The following is a 16,999-nucleotide window of genomic DNA, read 5'->3' as shown; positions in this document are numbered from 1 at the left end:
TCAAGTGCTTTAGGCACTACACTACCAGAGCTCCTTTGTAGAGGCTGGCAAGTCCCAAGTCCATGAGTCAGGCTGGAGGCCTCTCCTGACTCACTTGGTTGCAGGCTGCTGGCTAACAGATTGTGAGAGCTGGTCAGTACCAAAATCTGCAGGTCAGACAGTTGGCTTCTAAGGAACATTCCAGCTGTACTTCTTCCAAGACAGATTTGTTCATTCTTCTGGTAGTTCATGGTATACTCGATATTCTTTGCCAATTGATGCAACAAATGCATCAATTCTTCTTCAGCCTTCCTTATTTATTGTCCAGCTTTCACATGCATATACCAAAAACCAAAACCAAACTCACTGCCGTGGAGTTGGATCCAACTCATAGCAACCCCGCCTTGGGTTTCTGAGGCAATATTATACGGAAGTAGATTGCCCAACCTTCCTTCCATGGTTTGGGTAAGGCACACCTTAGTCTTCAAAGTGACATTTTTACTCTTTAACACTTTAAGGAGTTCTTTTGCAGGATATTTGCCCAGTGCAATAAGTTGTTTGATTTCTTGACTGCTGCTTCCATGGGCATTGATTGTAGAAAGTAAAATGAAATCCTTGACAACATCAATCTTTTCTCCATTTATGATCAAATGCTGCTGAAAATGATTCAAAAATAGTTGCAGCAATACATTGACAGGGAACTGCCAGAAATGCAAGCTGGATTCAGAACAAGACATGGAAAGAAAATATAAATAGTAACAAAATAGAAATTTTAGAATTGAAAATTCCAGCAACAGAACATAAGAAACTCCAGGCATGGGCACAATGGCAGAATGGAATAGACAGGAGAAAGAATCAGTGAACTGGAAGACAGAGCAAGAATTGTGGTGTTGAGGATAAAAAGGAATTAAATAAACTAAACCCCAGAGAGAGGCCCTCATAGGAGAAACAGGCCTCTGCCTGCCCTCATCCCTGGTGGACGGCAGAGAGGCAGAAGAGGAGAAATCACTGAAGACCAGGTAAAGAGGAACCAACTGAAACTTTAAGAGATTTTAGGCTTGCCTGTGGGCAAACTGGACAGATCAGAATTCTCAGTAGTTTCAACAACCACATATTGTCACTAACTGCTCAGAGAGAGTAGGCCAAAAGGGGGTGTGGGGCAGTATGGAAGCTGAGAGATGTACACTGATGAACTCTTAAGTGCAAGGCCTCCTGAAGTTGGGGGCCATGACAGGAAAATTAAGTGAAATCAATTCAGGGCATTCTGGATTTTAGGCTGCTAAGGGCTGGGCCAGCAAGGGGTGGGGATGGGAGAGCTGAGATAATCCCCTCCTCCCCAACGCATTCTAGAGACTGCTCAGTGATCTATCCAAACAGCTAGCTTCTAGGTAGTAAAGCGGAGAGAGATTCAACAGGGTGTGGAAAGCTAGAGGTGCAGCAGTAAAGCACAAAGAGAAGACAAGGAACTACCAAGAGCAAATACTTTGTACTAGAAAAAAAATCTGATTTTCCTACTCATCTTTCAACGAATTTTTACCAGAAGACAAGGCAAGTAAAGTGTTCATATGGAGGAAGCAAAACAAAGCCAAAAAATTATGTTAAAGATAAAGAACAGAACCTACAGCTTTTATTTTTAAAATTAAACCCAAAATGTATCAATTGCAAAATGGAAAATAAGTAAATGAATAATTGACCTGGCTTATCAAAATACATACTTCTCCTTTTACAAAAAAAAAAAAAAAAAAAAGAGAGAGAGACAGAGAAAGAGAGAGAGAGAGAGAGAGAGAGAGAAATGTCCTTAAAAGTCTTAATGAGTTCTGTATGTGTTCAGATAATATCAATGCAACAAAGAAACAGAAAAGTAGAAAAGGGAGGGTTGTAGTGTGCAATAGAGCAAAGAGAACAAGCAGAGAATGAATCAGGAATTATTTGACCTCTGGACCTTCCCTGGGTTGACACCTGATGCCAAGTGGATCAGGCCAGGCCTGGAAGGGGCCCACCTTGCAACCGGACTGGCCTTTCCCGCCTTACTCTGAGGCGACCGACCAGGACCTCTGCGCCGCCAGGCCTCTCAGATCCAGGCGTTTATTCCCTACTCCAGATAATAGCATCTGATTCCTTACTTGCCCTGGCCTCGACTTCCCTTGCCATTGATTTGGGGATCTTGGTTCTGTCCTAGAAAGGGTCAGAGGCCCTGGAGAAAGGTTCTTCCCACGGTCCTTTTCTTCTCAACTAACTCCAGCCAGGCACTCGGGCGCCCCCAAATGTCCGGTTCTTGGTTCTGCAGCGCCACATTTGTGACTTTCCAAAGCACAGGGGGTGAAGGGCTGGGACGCACAGATGCGAATTCAGGGTTGCCGTGAGGCCTCGATAGCGTGCAAGTTCCCGAGTTCTCGTTTCCTCCAGGGAAGCCGACTTGTCCAGAATGGTCTTTTTGAGCGGATAAGAATTCGCACCCGATGTGCTGAAGCCCAGTCTTCTGAGCCTGCGTGGCTAGTTTTGTGATCTGCCAGCCGCAATGTCAGGCTCCGAGGATCTTCGCGTCTGCCCTGGGCCTTCCTGGGATAGGAGGAAGGAAGCTCGGCTCCCGGATGTTAATCTGAGTCTCTTTGGATCAGTGTGGGCAGTTTTAGAAAGACTACATTTTCCCGAAACAGGCAAGGTTCATTAATGCCCGTGGTTTTTTTTTTTTCTCTTTTTCCTCATGCAAGAAGGGGAGCAGGGAAACCAAGTAGGAGGCGAAGCATTCTTTGTCTTTTGTGGAGAGATGGCCGTAATAGTAGTTGGATATACTTTAAAGATTTATAAGAAAACGCAGCTCTAAGCAGTGGCCGGTTAGCTCAGTTGGTTAGAGCGTGGTGCTAATAACGCCAAGGTCGCGGGTTCGATCCCCGTACGGGCCAATTTTTCTTTCTGTCGACCAAGTCTCTAATGGACGCTGCTACCTCACATCCACCTACAGAACTTAACAGCGCTTACGCTGAGGCAAAACACGGTTTATTTGTTCACCCAGTAGTTTAACTCGCCGGAGTGATTTTACTTACAACTTTTTTTTTCCCCCTTCCCATTTCTTTCTTTCTTTTTTTAAGGAAATAACGCATGAGAATTAGATGTAGTTTTTAAAGGAAATTGCATAGGGTAGGACGGGTGTATTTAGATTAAGTGAAAATAAAATTATTTTGCAAAATATTTAATAGAATACGTCCCTCCCCCCCGCATCTTTTAAACTTTCAAAAGAAAAGCTCTGCTCTTCATCGTGGCCGGTTAGCTCAGTCGGTTAGAGCGTGGTGCTAATAACGCCAAGGTCGCGGGTTCGATCCCCGTACGGGCCAGCTTTTTTTTTCATTTTTCCCCTCTGCCCACCATGTCTCTCGTGGACGCTGTTACTTCATGTCCACCTACAGAACTTAAAGCGCTAGCGCTGAAACAAAATACAGCTTATCTGTTCACCCAGTAGTTTAACAACCTGGAGCAATTTTACTTAGAAGTTTTTTCCTCCACCCCTCCCCCTTTTTTAAAAGAAATAACATATGAAAATTTGATGCAATTTTTAAAGAAAATTGGATGAGGAAAGACAGGTGTATTTAGATTAGGTGACAATACAATTTTTTTTTTTTTTTTGGGAAAAAAAAAGAGATAATACTTCAAAAGAAAAGAGGTGATCATTATTGTGGCTGGTTGGCTCAGTTGCTTAGAGTATGGTGCTGATAACACCAAGATTGTGGGTTTGATACCCATACAGGACATAGTAGGGGCTTTCTTTTCTTGAAGTATGAGGTTGTCTCGCCTCCTCCAAATGAGCTCCAGACTGGCAACCAGCAATGGTTATGCAGTAAAATCTGAATCAGTGGTTGGCTTCTGGGTTATATTTGACCGTTGTCCTGGGTGCTGCCACTTAACAAGCCAGTTCCAAATCTTCAGGTTTTTTTTGAACATGTATCATGTGGTAGTTAAGTTTGTGTGTCAATTTGGCCCAGCTCAGTTGAGTGGCTGGGTAGCTGGATGTAGTTATGCCGCATGGTAGGGTTGGTAATTAACTCCATGGTGGAATCTATTGGAGCAGCTGAGTAGCTGCTTTAGTGATGTGGTCTGCTTCCACTATATAAGAAACAACTTTGAGGCGGTCTCCAGCCAATGGCACTCTTGAACTCTGCATGTAGTCGAGTCATTAACTGTTCAGCAGCCTACCATGTTGCCCTGCCAATATTGGGACTTTTTTTTTTTTTTTATTAGGATTTGGGTGAAGATTTACAGAGTAAATTCACTTTTCATACAGCAGTTCACATATACTTTGTCTCATGTCATTGACCAAAATTTACAATGCAACAGCTCCCCTCCCACTTCCTCCCCATAGTCACTTCCTCCCAGTGTCCATCCCTTCATACTCTTCTGCACCCTGAGCTATCTCCCTGTGCATAAGCAGCCCTTCCTTCTCCCATGATTGTTCTCTCCAGGGCGTGTGTCTACTTGAGGTAAATGTTTAACTCACATGCCTGTACTTTGTTTGGCTGGAAACCACAGTTGTGGGTTCAATTCCAGACCTGAAGGGCAGCTAGGGGCCATAGTCTCAGTGGTTACACCAGGCTCTATTGGACCAGCAAACCTGGTCCCCACCTTCTTCTTTTTTTTTTTTTGCCTCCAAATGATTTTGAGTTTTGTTCCACATTGTTCTCCCTCTCTATGCAGGATCTCCTACATCCCTTCCAAGTGGATGGCAGTGGTAGCTGGGCACCATCTAGTTCTTCTGGTCTCATAGTTGTATAGGTTGCAGATCGGATGGTGTACCAGTCACTAGGACTGATTGTTTCCATTAATTTTGGTTTTCTTCTTTCTTCTTGACGAGGAGAGACCCGTTGTTGCATCTAGATGGCAGCTTCCTAGCTTTTAAGGTCCCAGTCGCTACTCGCCAAAGTAGTAGGTGGAACAATGTTTTGTATAGTATGTTATGCCAATTGAGCTTGATGTCCCCTGCGACCATGGTCCCAAGCCTGCAGGATCAACTACTCGGTCCCTCTGGGTAGCTGGCTGTGACCAAGCAATGACCATAACCTTGCCCCTTGTCAGCTCTACTATATACCTGGGAATTCTGATCATTCACATGAACTTATAGGCCCATTGTCTGCCAACCCTATATATGATCTTGGATACACTCTTCATTTAGACATACCTAATTGTTTAGCTTGTTCACCTATCTATCCGTCCATATACCCATGTTTGCTTTCACTGACAACTCAGTACTGTATCAATATTGCGACTTTTAATGGACTTGAATCAATGGCCTGCCCTGTGGTTTCATAATATTGGGACAGTGCCTTCTCACTTGTCGACATCAGGTTTTTTTGACCTCAGCAACCAGCAGCTGCCTAAGTGAAGAGATGCCTCCAGCTTCAGTGGGCTGGGAGCAAGAGGCAGAGCTGAAGTCCAAGGTCGAGGGATTTTCACCCAGCCCTTAAAGCTTGGCACTTTGAACTCGGACTTCTAGCCTCCCAAACTGTAAGAGAATAAACTCCTGTTTGTTCAAGCCATCCCAGTTGTGGTATATTCCTGTCAGAGAGGCACTAGATAACCAAAACATACCGTAAGAGCGTTCAGTCTCAGATTTGAATGACAAAAGCAGGTTGCGCTGTGGGAACTAAGAGCCTCACCCTCCCTGTCTTATCCTTTTCTTTTTTTTCCCCCTGGAGTGTGGCCACTGAGTCTCCATGTGTCTGGCACGCATCTCCTCTTTATCTGTCTTTGTCCTCATCCCTTGCACTGTCCCTCAGTTTCCCAACATATTTTTTACTCCTTTTCCTGTTTCAAAGCATGAATATGGATATGTAAGAATATTACCTGATAGACGGTGCTGCAGTAGGTACCATCTACCAATTCATTCTAAAAAAAAAATAATAATAAATAAATAAAATAAATTGTTTCCAGGTGCAGACTTTAACTTTATTGTTCTTGACGTAAAGGATGCATCACTGACCAAACAGATGAAAGTCCTCTCTTCTTGGATTTACTGAGCACCCACTATCTCCATGTACTTTGTTTGGATCTATTACTTCCATCATTATTTATCAGTGTTGTCAATACCATTTTCATGAGACAGGTATTAATTCTTTTATATACTACCTGTAATGAAACTGAGGCTCAAAAAAAGTTAAGTTGTTTAAAGCTACACAGCAAATAAATGAATTAAAATCCAGCTCTGACTATAGAATCATTAATCTTTTCATCTGCCCAGTGTCTCTCACATGTAATAGAAGCATCTACTCTGATGGTCCTTTCCCGTTTAGGCCAAGAGAGGTTGGGAGATGGTTATATTGTATTCTTTCTGTGTTAGGTTGGGTTCTCTAGAGAAGCCAAACCAGTAAAGCTTATATATATAGAGAGAGAAGGAGAAATTTATCTTAGGAAAATGGCTCACACACTTATAGAAGCTCGCAAGTCCCAAGTCCTTGAATCAAACGTCAAGCTGGAGGCTTTTCCCCACTCACACAGCTGCAGGGGCTGAGGAGCTCAAGGTTGGCAGTGTACTGACTGTTGACTCCAACGAATGATGAATCCAAGATCTTCAGGCCGAATGGTGGATTGTTCACTCATGGACTGTTGTAGGCAGCTCTACAAAATTGTGATCCACAGAAGAGTGTCTCTTTTCTCAAGATGTCTATAGATATACTGGAAGCAGGCCACACCCCTAGGGAAACTCCCTTTCAATGGATTGGCTGCTCAAAACATATACATCTGATCCCACTGTGGGAACAACCCACATCACAATTGCTTAAACCACACAGAATTGTTATCCAGCTAAATTGACACACAGGTCCAACTATCACAGTACACTCCTCTTAACCATATACAATCTCAAATAAGGACAATCATAAAGTCATATTTGAACCTAACATGATACGCTAACACACTTACAACCAAAACACATTAACCTTATTTATTATTTCAGTCCTTGTTTCTGCAACTGGTCCCGTGGTTGTAGCTGATATTCAGAACTACCTTCTTCCACCTCCCATTCTGTATTTCCCTTGCCCTCAGCAAGCATCTCAGCTGGTCGTGGTTCTTTGCCTGGTGGGGTAACCCAAACCTTCCTGAATGGTCTGGGCCTTTAGCAGTCATATCAGAATTGGGTTGCTATAATTTTCTATTGACTTTAATCACAGGGCATGGTAGTACTAAGAGACATCCTATAGAATCTCCTGTATTCCAGACATATTTGTCTTTACTTCCATTATGTAATGTCAATCCAATTTCCCCTTGGTAATCAGGATCTATCACCAGATACTACAGTAATGCCCTTCTTTGTCTGTTGATCCAGAGGCATGAGGAAGCCAAAATGGCAGGGTGGAATTCTTAATTTCCAGTTCAATGTAGTCAGTATTGTGTCTCCAGGTGGGAGTGTTTCTCCCTTTGGGACTTTAAGATCTCCAGACCCACAGAGCATAGGGTAGCAGGAACAGGAAGCAAAATTTTTTTGAGTGAGTCACTAGGGATAATAGTGAGTGGTACCACTCCTGTTTCCACCCCTTGGTTCCTGGACCCATGAATCTTGGCTATTGGAGAAACAGAACCATATATTGGATGCTGGTTTAGAGCATATACAGCCTCCTGGAGAACATTGCCCCAACCCTTCAAGGTATTGCCACGTAGCTGGTGCTGTAATTGTGTTTTCAGTAGGCCATTTCATCATTTTATCAAGCCAGCTGCTTCAGGATGATAGGGAGCATGGTAAGATCAGTGAATTCCATGAACATAGGCCCATTGCTGCACTTCATTTGCTGTGAAATGAGTCCCTTGATCTGAAGCAATGCTGTGTGGGATAAAATGATGGTGGATAAGGCATTCTGTAAGTCCATGGATGGTAGTTTTGGCAGAAGTATTGCATGCAGGGAAGGTGAATCCATATCCAGAATAAGTATCTATTCCAGTAAGAACAAAATCTGTCCTTTCCATGATGTAAGTGGTCCAATGTAATCAACCTGCCACCAGGTTGCTGGCTGATCATCCCAGGAATGGTTCTATATTGCGGACTCAGTGTTGGTCTCTATTGCTGGCAGATTGGGCACTCAGCAGTGGTGGTAGCCAAATCAGCCTTGGTAAGTGGGAGTCCATGTTTCTAAGCCCATGCATAACCTCCATCCTTGTCACCATGGCCACTTGGTTCATGAGCCCATTGAGCAATGATAGGAGTAGCTGGGGAAAAAGGATGACTGGTTTCCACTGAACATGTTATCCTGTCCACCTGAGTGTTAATATTCTCCTCTGCCAAGGTCACCTTTTGGTGGGCATTCCCATGAGACACAAATACCTTTACTCCTTCAGCCCAGTCAGAGAGATCTATCCACATACCTATTCCCCATACGTCCTTGTCACCAATTTTCCAATCATGCTCCTTCCAAGTCCCAGACCATCTGGCCAAGCCATTAGCCACAGCCCATGAATCTGTGTACAATCGTACATCTGACCATTTCTTGTCCATGCAAAGTGAACAGCTGTATGCACGGCTTGAAGTTCTGCCCATTGGAAGGATTTCCCTTCACCACTGTCCTTCAAGGAAGTCCCAGAAAGGGACTGCAGTGCCGCTGCTGTCCACTTTTGAGTGGTGCCTGCATATCATACAGAACCATCTGTAAACCAAGCACAACATTTCTCTTCCTCAGTCAACTGACCATAAGGAACTCCCCATGAGGCCATAGGTGCAGATTGGGAGAGGGAAGATAATGTGACTGGAGTGGGGACCATAGGCATTTGGGCCACTTCCTCATGCAACTTACTTGTGCCTTCAGGTCCTGCTCGAGCTCGATCTCTGATATACCACTTCCATTTAATGATGGAGTGCTGCTACGCACATCCAACTTTATGACTCTGTGGGTCAGACAACATCCAGTTCATGATGGGCAGCTCAGGCCTCATTGTGACTTGGTGGCCCATGGTTAGGCGTTCAGTCTCTACTAAAGCCCAGTAACAAGTTAAAAGTGTTTCTCAAAAGGAGAGTAGTTATCTGCAGAGGATGGCAGGGCTTTGCTCCAAAACCCCAAGGGTCTGCATTGCAATTCAACAATAGGAACCTGCCAAAGGCTCCAAATAGTATCTCTATCTACTACAGACACTTCAAGCACCATTGTATCAGCCAGATCATATGACCCAAGTGGCAGGGCAGCCTGCATTGCAGCCTGAAGCTGTTGCAGAGCCTTCTGTTGTTCTGGGCCCCACTCAAACTAGCAGCTTTCCAAATCACTTGATAAATAGGCTGCAACAACACACCCAAATGAGGGATATGATGCCTCCAAAATCCAGAGGCCCACTGGACGTTGTGCCTCCTTTTTAGTTGTGGGAGAAGCCAGATACAGTAAATTATCCTTTACTTTAGTAGGAATATCTTGACATGCCCCACACCATTGGACCCCTAGAAATTTCACTGAAGTGGAAAGTGCCTGAATTTTTGTTAGGTTAATTGCCCAACCTCTAGCATGCAGATGTCTCACCAATAAGTCTAGAGTCATCGATACTTCTTCTTTACTAGGTCCAATCAGCATAATGTCATCAATATAATGGACCAGTGTGATGTCTTGTGGAAGGGAAAGGCGATCAAGATCCCTACGGACTAAATTATGACATAGTGCTGGGGAGTTGACATACCCCTGAGGAAGCACTGTGAAAATAAACTGTTGGCCTTGCCAACTGAAGGCAAACTGCTTCTGATGGTCCTTTGAAATTGGTATTGAGAAAAAGGCATTGGCCAGATCAATAGCTGCATACCAAGTACCAGGAGGTGTATTAATTTGCTCAAGCAATGAAACCACATCAGGAACAGCAGCTGCAATTGGAGTCACCACTTGATTAAGTTTACAATAATCTGCTGTCATTCTCCGAGATCCATCTGTTTTTTGCACAGACCAAATAGGTGAATTAAATGGGGATGTGTTGGGAATCACCACCCCTGCATGCTTCAAGTCCTTGATGGTGGCAGTAATCTCTGCAATCCCTTTAGGGATGTGGTATTGCTTTTGGTTTACTATTTTTGCAGGTAGAGGAAGTTCTAATGGCTTCCACTTGGCTTTTCCTACCATAATAGCCCTTACTCCACATGTCAGGGAACCAATGTGGGAATTCTGCCAATTGCTCAGTATATCTATTCCAATTATTTATATATATGTATATGTACATGTGTGTGTGTGCATGTTTGTATATATATATATATATATAATTTTATTATTTTTCTTTTCTGTTCTAGAAGTACATTCTCCCCACTCACAAAACTACTGGACCCCGTCAATGGAGCAGGGAAAAAGGTCTGGTAGCCTACATTTTTATTTAATAAGGAAAGGATTCATGGTGAAAAAGCTTGATTATTTGAATTATTTCATCTTTTACAAATGTGGTAGCAGAATAATTGTCCCCTAGAAACTGTGCTATGTTACATTATATGGGAAAAGGGACTTTGCAGATGTGATTAAGTTTGTTGTTGTTATGTGCCATTGAGTCGGGTTTCTGAGACTGTATTACTATGGAAGTAGATTGCCTAACCTTCCTTCCAAGGAGTGGCTGGTGGGTCTGAAGCACCAGCCTTCTGGTTAGCAGTCAAGTGCTTTAGACAATATGCTACCAGAGCTCCTGTGATTAAGTTTATGAACCTTAAAATGGTGAGATTATCCTGGCTTGTCTGGGTAGGCCCAACTGAATCACATCGACCCTTAAAAACAGAAATTTCTCTGGCTGAAAGTAGAAGAGAAACGTAAGGGAAGAGATGGCAAGAGAGATAAGGTAGAAAGACTTGAAGCATGAGAAGAACTCAACAGAATGTCGCTGGCTTTGAATAAGTAGGGGGCCACCAGCCAGAGAATGGGGATGGCCACTAGAAGCAAGAACAAACTCTAGATGACAGTTGGCAAGGAAATGGGGCCTTAGTTCTGCAGCCCCATGAAACTGAATTCTACCAACAACCTGAAAGAGCTTGAAAGTGGATTTTCTCCATAGAGGCCCCAGTAAGGAACACAACACCTTGAAATTAGTCCAGGGAAACCAGTTGGCTTCTAAACCACAGAACCGTTATGTTATTTTAAGCTGCTAACTTTGTGCAAATTTGTTACAATAGCCACAGAAAGCTAATACAAATAGAAATGTAAAACTATCTGTACCTTTTTTTTTCTTTTAATTTTTTATTGTGATTTGCGTGAAATTTTACAGAGCAGATTTGTTCTCCATTCAACATTTCACACGTTTTCTTTCACAACACTGATTACAATCTCCACAATGTAAAAAAGCTCTCTTCCCACTTCCTGCCTGTGGTTACGCTTCCCCTGTGTCCTTCTTACCTAGCCTCACTATCTTTCTCCCTGTGCAAATGATGCGCAAGCCGTATTTCTTACTACTTTTTTCTGAATCATCTTTATTTCACTAGTGAATTTAAGAGAGAGTACAATTTTAAAATGAGAGAACTATTTTCAGCAATGTCAACATACAAGAATGAAACAAACAAAAACTTCCTTTAGTACAATCTAAAGATCCATATACAAATTAAGGATACTTATAAATGTGTGTATATACATATAAACACACACTCATACGTATATGCTCTAACATAAGGTAATACATTCACATGGTTAAAATCTGAACAATGAAGAGTTTCCATGTCTCTCTCAACTCCCATCTGCCCAGTTCACAGCATTAGCGCGAATGTGTAACTACTATTATAAGCTTTGTATGTATCCTCTCTGATTTTCCTTATGCATACAGATGTGAAATGAATATGTTGTTATTATTGTTGGCACCTGCCATCAAGTCACCCCTGACTCATGGTGACCCCATGTGACAGAACAGAACTGCTCCCATAGGGTTTTTGGCTGCAATCTTTATGGAAGCAGATTGCCAGGCCTTTTCTTCTGTAGAGCTGCTGGGTAGGTTAGCAGTGATTGCAAATTGCTCGCACCACTGGAACCCTTTAATACAGATGTACATTTTATTTTTCCTTTCTGGTTATGTAAAGGTAACATTATATACCTTTTGCACTCTGATTTTTTTCACTTGATATGTCTTAGAGATCTTTAATTTATCAACACTTACAGGCTTTTCAAATAGTACATTTAACATTATATACTCTACAGAAGCAGAGTACAGATCTAGCCAGTCCGAAACTGAGTGTCTGGAGTCTTTAAATGCGTCCCACCACTGAGCCTGGAAAGTACACAAGCAGGACTGGAGAGAGAGAAACATGATTGCACTTTCAATGTTATATGAATGAAGCATTTTCTCTGTGAAGCCATGTGATATTTCAAGACAGAAGCATTGCACAACAAGCTGTTCATTGAGAACAAGCTATGAATTCATAGCCACATGCAGCAGGGGCCCCCTGCAGCAGGAGGTCTACCAGAGACAAGTGCGAAGGGGGCCACCAGAAGGGGAAGAGGGCATGAAAACCCTGGGAGAAGGGAAGGCTGAATGCGTATTTGATCCCATACAATGTTCTCCTGCAGTAGACTGAGGAGTGTCTAGGTCAAAGAGCTCCAAAAAGTAGCAGCATCCTAGAATCCTTATAACTACAGGATTTTATCCTATCTAGGGTTAGCATAGGTTGGGTGTAGGTTGGTGGGGTATGTATATCAGGCAGGCTCCAAATAGCTGATAATCTGTTTATTGGGCTATTTCTAAAACAACTGCATATGTACAAATTTGGTGTTTTTTTTTTTTTTTTTAGTGTGTGTGGGGAGATGCTATTGGGTCTCAGCTTGCTATGGAAAACAAAACAACTTGGAGCTAATACACAGAGGCCAATTTTGACTCATTTATATAACATATTGGCATAACCAAAACCCAAAACCAATGAGATGGATTGACACGGTGGCTGCAATAATGGACTCAAACATAACAATAATTATGAGGATGGTGCAGGACCAGGCAGTGTTTTATTCTGTTGTCCATGGGGTCACTATGAGTCAGGACAACTTGATGGCACCTAACAACAACAACAAGTGTTGACAAGGGTGTAGAGAAATTGGAAACATCACACATTGCTAGTGGGAATGTAAATGTATAATGGTGCAGCCATTATAGAAAACATTTTGGTGGTTCCTCAAAAAGTTAAACAGAGAATTATTATAGGATCCAAGAATTCCATTTCTATGAATTTACCCAAATTAATTTAAAACAGGTATTTAAACAAATACTTGCACATGAATGTCATAGCAGCACTATTGGCAAATAGTTTCCACCAAAATGTGGAAACAACCCAAGTTTCCATCAACTGATGAATGAATAAACAAAATGTGATATATCCATACAATGGAATATTTTTTCAGCCATATAAAGGAATGAATTACTGCTATATGCTACAATGTGGATGAACCATGAAAATATTATGCTAAGTGAAATAATCCAGACACAGAAGGCCACATGTTATATAATACTATTTATATGAAGTGTTCAGAATAGGTAAATCTATAGAGACAACAAAGCAGGTTAGTGGTGTCTAGCAGCTGCTGTGGGGGTGGGGGTAGGGAATGAAGAGTGACAGCTTAATGGGCACAAGGTTTCCATTTAGGGATTTTAGAACTAGATAGAGTTAATAGTTGCACAGCATTGTGAATGTACTAGATACTTAAATCTGCAAGATGTAGTTTGATTAATTATTTATAATGTTTTTTTCAATAGCAGCATTCCAATTCAAAGTGTCCTTTAACTAGTAGTCTTTCAAAAAATGTCTGCAATCCCAGGTGAATCAATTAGTCCATTGGAGAATTATAGCAAGGAGCAGAAGGACGTTCTTGGGGTGTAATCCTGTGTTGGGGGGATATTCTGCCTGTTTTGGAATGTGTTAAAAGGAAAAACTTTAAAAATAATTTTTTCAGAGTTTTATTTATAAATCCGGCTCTTTAAAAACCAGGGCAACTGCTAATAAACTGTCATATATTCGATTCTCAAAGTATGTCTTTCTTTTTGCTTGAAGTGTTTTTAATGTTGTTTATTTTGGTTTGTCTGATTTGTTTTCTTGATTCTGTTTTAACCATTATTTTTCTAAGCAGATATAATATCATTCCTGTATTTTTAAAAAACATTCACTGAATCTCTATTATCTTGCAAAACTTTAAATAACTTGGACACCATATTAGAGCCTGTGTCATCTCCTGCTATTGTTCTTGAGTGAGAGAAGGGAGTCAGAGAAGCGAAGCTTCTGTTTCCTTATTCTTCAAGCCGACTGAGAGGTAGCCTGGGAATATTTTCATACTGGAGGAAGCCACCCTTCAGCGCATAGACTGAGTTTGGAGTAACTGACAGAGTTTAGCTTCTGATTTGTGTGCTCAATTTAATGTTTCAGACAAGGCTATTTGGGGGTCACTTACTGATATGTATCTGAGAACATATTTATCTCTCCCTAAATGAGAATTTGGTAAGTGTAGGCAAGCAATAACATTTAACATATAGGTATAAAAGATACTTTCTGGTTTTCCTGGATTTAGTTCACAAGCAGGAGAGAACACTTTGTAGTTTCTTCAAGTTATATGAGGTTTCCTTACCTTCTGTTTGCTTACATTCCTTTGGAAGTAGATGAAAGGGAACTGGTGTGAATAATATGAGGATGCTGAAATCAGGTTTAATGGATTTCAGGCATAATTAGTGATGACTTTTACTAAAGTGACACGACAATGACTCATGGAACTTCAATCATAGCTGTGAATTTCTTTAGATAAAACTGAGGAGCTCAACGTGCAGGCCAGCGCTACACAGGGGGCTCATTTTTGCTTGTAAACGACAAGGTCTCTCTTTTAAAATTTTTTTTTTGTAAGTATATATTTGTTTTTCTTAAAATTTTTTTTATTGTGATTTGGGTGAAAGTTTACAGACCAAATTCCTTTTCCATGCAGCAGTTCATGTACATTTTGTTTCATGACTTTGACTGCAATCCCCATAATATAACAGTTCTCTTCCTTCTTCTGTGTGGTTACCTCTTCCCTGTACCCTTCTTTCCTATGCATTCCTGCCCCCTGAGCTATCTCTCTGTGCAGATACTGCCCTTCTGTTCTCCCATGATTGGTCTTTCTAAGGAGTGTATCTATCTGGTGTAAATATTCAAGGAGTAGGCCATAGGAGTGAGTTCAATCTCAGGCTTTAAGGGTGACTTGAGTCCCTGATCTCAGAGGTTTCAAAGATAAGGTCTCTTAAGACTCAAAAACATGATACTAGTTGATTTATTTCCTCAAAATGTCATTGTTCCAATAATTTCTAATGATGCACAAATATGACAATTCTTAGTGTTGTACAAAATAAAAATGGTGAGAGTTTAAATTTCATCAGTGCTCCCTTATTCCCCAAAATAAAAATGAATCTGACTCAAAACCAAACGCTGTGGCTTATTTATTCTTTGCCTAACACTGACAATCAAACTCTATAATTTAGCTGAAAATACTGCGGGTCACAGATTAAGAGATCTGAGACTGAACTTCCAAACCAGAATTTTAAATGTTTTTTTCCTCTGTCATGTGCTGACAGTGAATTTTTGCACAACTCATATATCCTAAACTTGGTAACCATTCTTTCCTCCACTCTCTGCAAACCCATTGTTTTCCATCACCTAGTGAAATCACGTTGGCTTTTTCCTTCATCCCAACTGCTCACATTGTAGGTTTTATCCCCTTGCAATACATGCTCCATGATTGGAATAGCAAGTCAGTGCAACTATAGATTTCTTAATGCATCTCCAACACATTTAGAGGCAACACACAACTGAAAACAAAATTCAACAAAGAAGGCCCCGCTGGGATTCGAACCCAGGATCTCCTGTTTACTAGACAGGCGCTTTGACCAGCTAAGCCACAGGGCCCTCTTGGAAGATGCTCACTTACATCATATTTATAACTTTTCTGTGAACTGTAGTAATTTCCCAGAAACGTATTTAATTTTGTAATAAAGGAAATATGTGTGTTTCTGAACCCTTACGGAAGCAGAAACTCCAACATTAAAAAAAGAAAGAAGGAAAAAAGGCATTCTTAAGTTTTTAAAATGATTTCAAAGGGAACTGAATAAATCTTATTTCATGGTGACTATCGCCTCCCAGAGGAAATATTGTATATTGCAACATATTTTACATTTTTAATTCATTTTGTCCACAAACGTTGAACCACTATTGTTTGTCAGTACTTCTCTAGGTGTTGAAGACAAGACAGTGAATAAAACCGACAAAATGCCTTCCCTTATAGGATTTATATTCTAAAGGGAGACAAATAAAGTGAGATTTAAAAAATTTGCCCATTACTGCCCAGTTAGAGAACACACCCAATTGCTCTCTGAGCTAATTCACCGCACTCAAGCATGACTATTAGGCTTCCTTCTGTTTTATGTCACCTGGCAGAAGAAAGTAAGCCTAGATGAGGATACGCTGAGGCAGATGAGATGAGCAATCAACCCTCTCTGCTTGCCCAAATCAGGAACCAACAGGATCTTTCAAAGACAGCGTTGGTCCCTAAAACAGGAGATCAGTTGCTGAAGCCTGAAGTTCCACAGGGTAGAAAGCTTTGCTTTTGTCACAGTTTTGTTCTGTTCATTGGCCTGTTGGGTTAAAACAGGATTGATTCCTGTCCTTGCAGATTGTAAAACCGAGTGGAAGATACAAAGTAGTAAAGAGAATTCTAGGGTGCATTGTGACTGGTAAGCCCTCACAAGGTGCAGTGTGGGCCTCTACCCTGGGCATGGCAGAGAGAGTGTCCTCGTAGGGTCCCACCCCTTCCCCATTAGGTGATGGCAGCCTCTGTAAAGCCCATGGAAGTCTCGATTCAGTGTTCAACGCGGTGTGTGAAAGGGATTGTGGCATGTTTGACTGAATACAGGTTAGCGTGGGAAGGACAGATGAGATCAACATTCTGAAATATTTCAATAACTGCTTTGTGCTGTGTGAAGAAAGATGAGGACATAGGCAGTCACTGATCACGTCCTACGTGCAAGGTCCTGGAGGGATGAGAAATCCCTTACCAGCTCTTGTGCTATCACAAGATTCTCCATGGATCTGGTTTCCCAGCTCTCTTCTCCCAGTCTAGCCTGT

General features: G+C 41.6%; 1 protein-coding gene and 3 non-coding genes across 4 annotated transcripts in view; 2 read left to right on the top strand and 2 right to left on the bottom strand.

Annotated features, from left to right (window-relative positions):
• The window catches only part of LOC103210983, a 652,718-nt gene that overhangs the window by 610,660 nt on the left and 25,059 nt on the right, over positions 1–16,999 (bottom strand). Inside the window, exon 2 of the mRNA XM_007956893.2 lies at positions 6,459–6,479. Coding sequence (XP_007955084.1) covers positions 6,459–6,479 — 21 coding nt within the window. The remainder of the gene's footprint in view (positions 1–6,458; positions 6,480–16,999) is intronic.
• TRNAI-AAU lies at positions 2,809–2,882 on the top strand. Its single transcript has one exon. It is a non-coding gene; the product is annotated as a tRNA-Ile (tRNA).
• TRNAI-AAU lies at positions 3,238–3,311 on the top strand. The gene has a single exon. It is a non-coding gene; the product is annotated as a tRNA-Ile (tRNA).
• TRNAT-AGU lies at positions 15,711–15,784 on the bottom strand. The gene has a single exon. It is a non-coding gene; the product is annotated as a tRNA-Thr (tRNA).

The sequence above is a fragment of the Orycteropus afer genome, unplaced genomic scaffold (assembly GCF_000298275.1).
Source record: "Orycteropus afer afer isolate SDZICR_OR568_19922 unplaced genomic scaffold, OryAfe1.0 scaffold00684, whole genome shotgun sequence".
NCBI classification, from domain to species: Eukaryota; Metazoa; Chordata; class Mammalia; order Tubulidentata; family Orycteropodidae; genus Orycteropus; species Orycteropus afer.
This window is presented reverse-complemented; position numbering and strand designations above follow the sequence as displayed.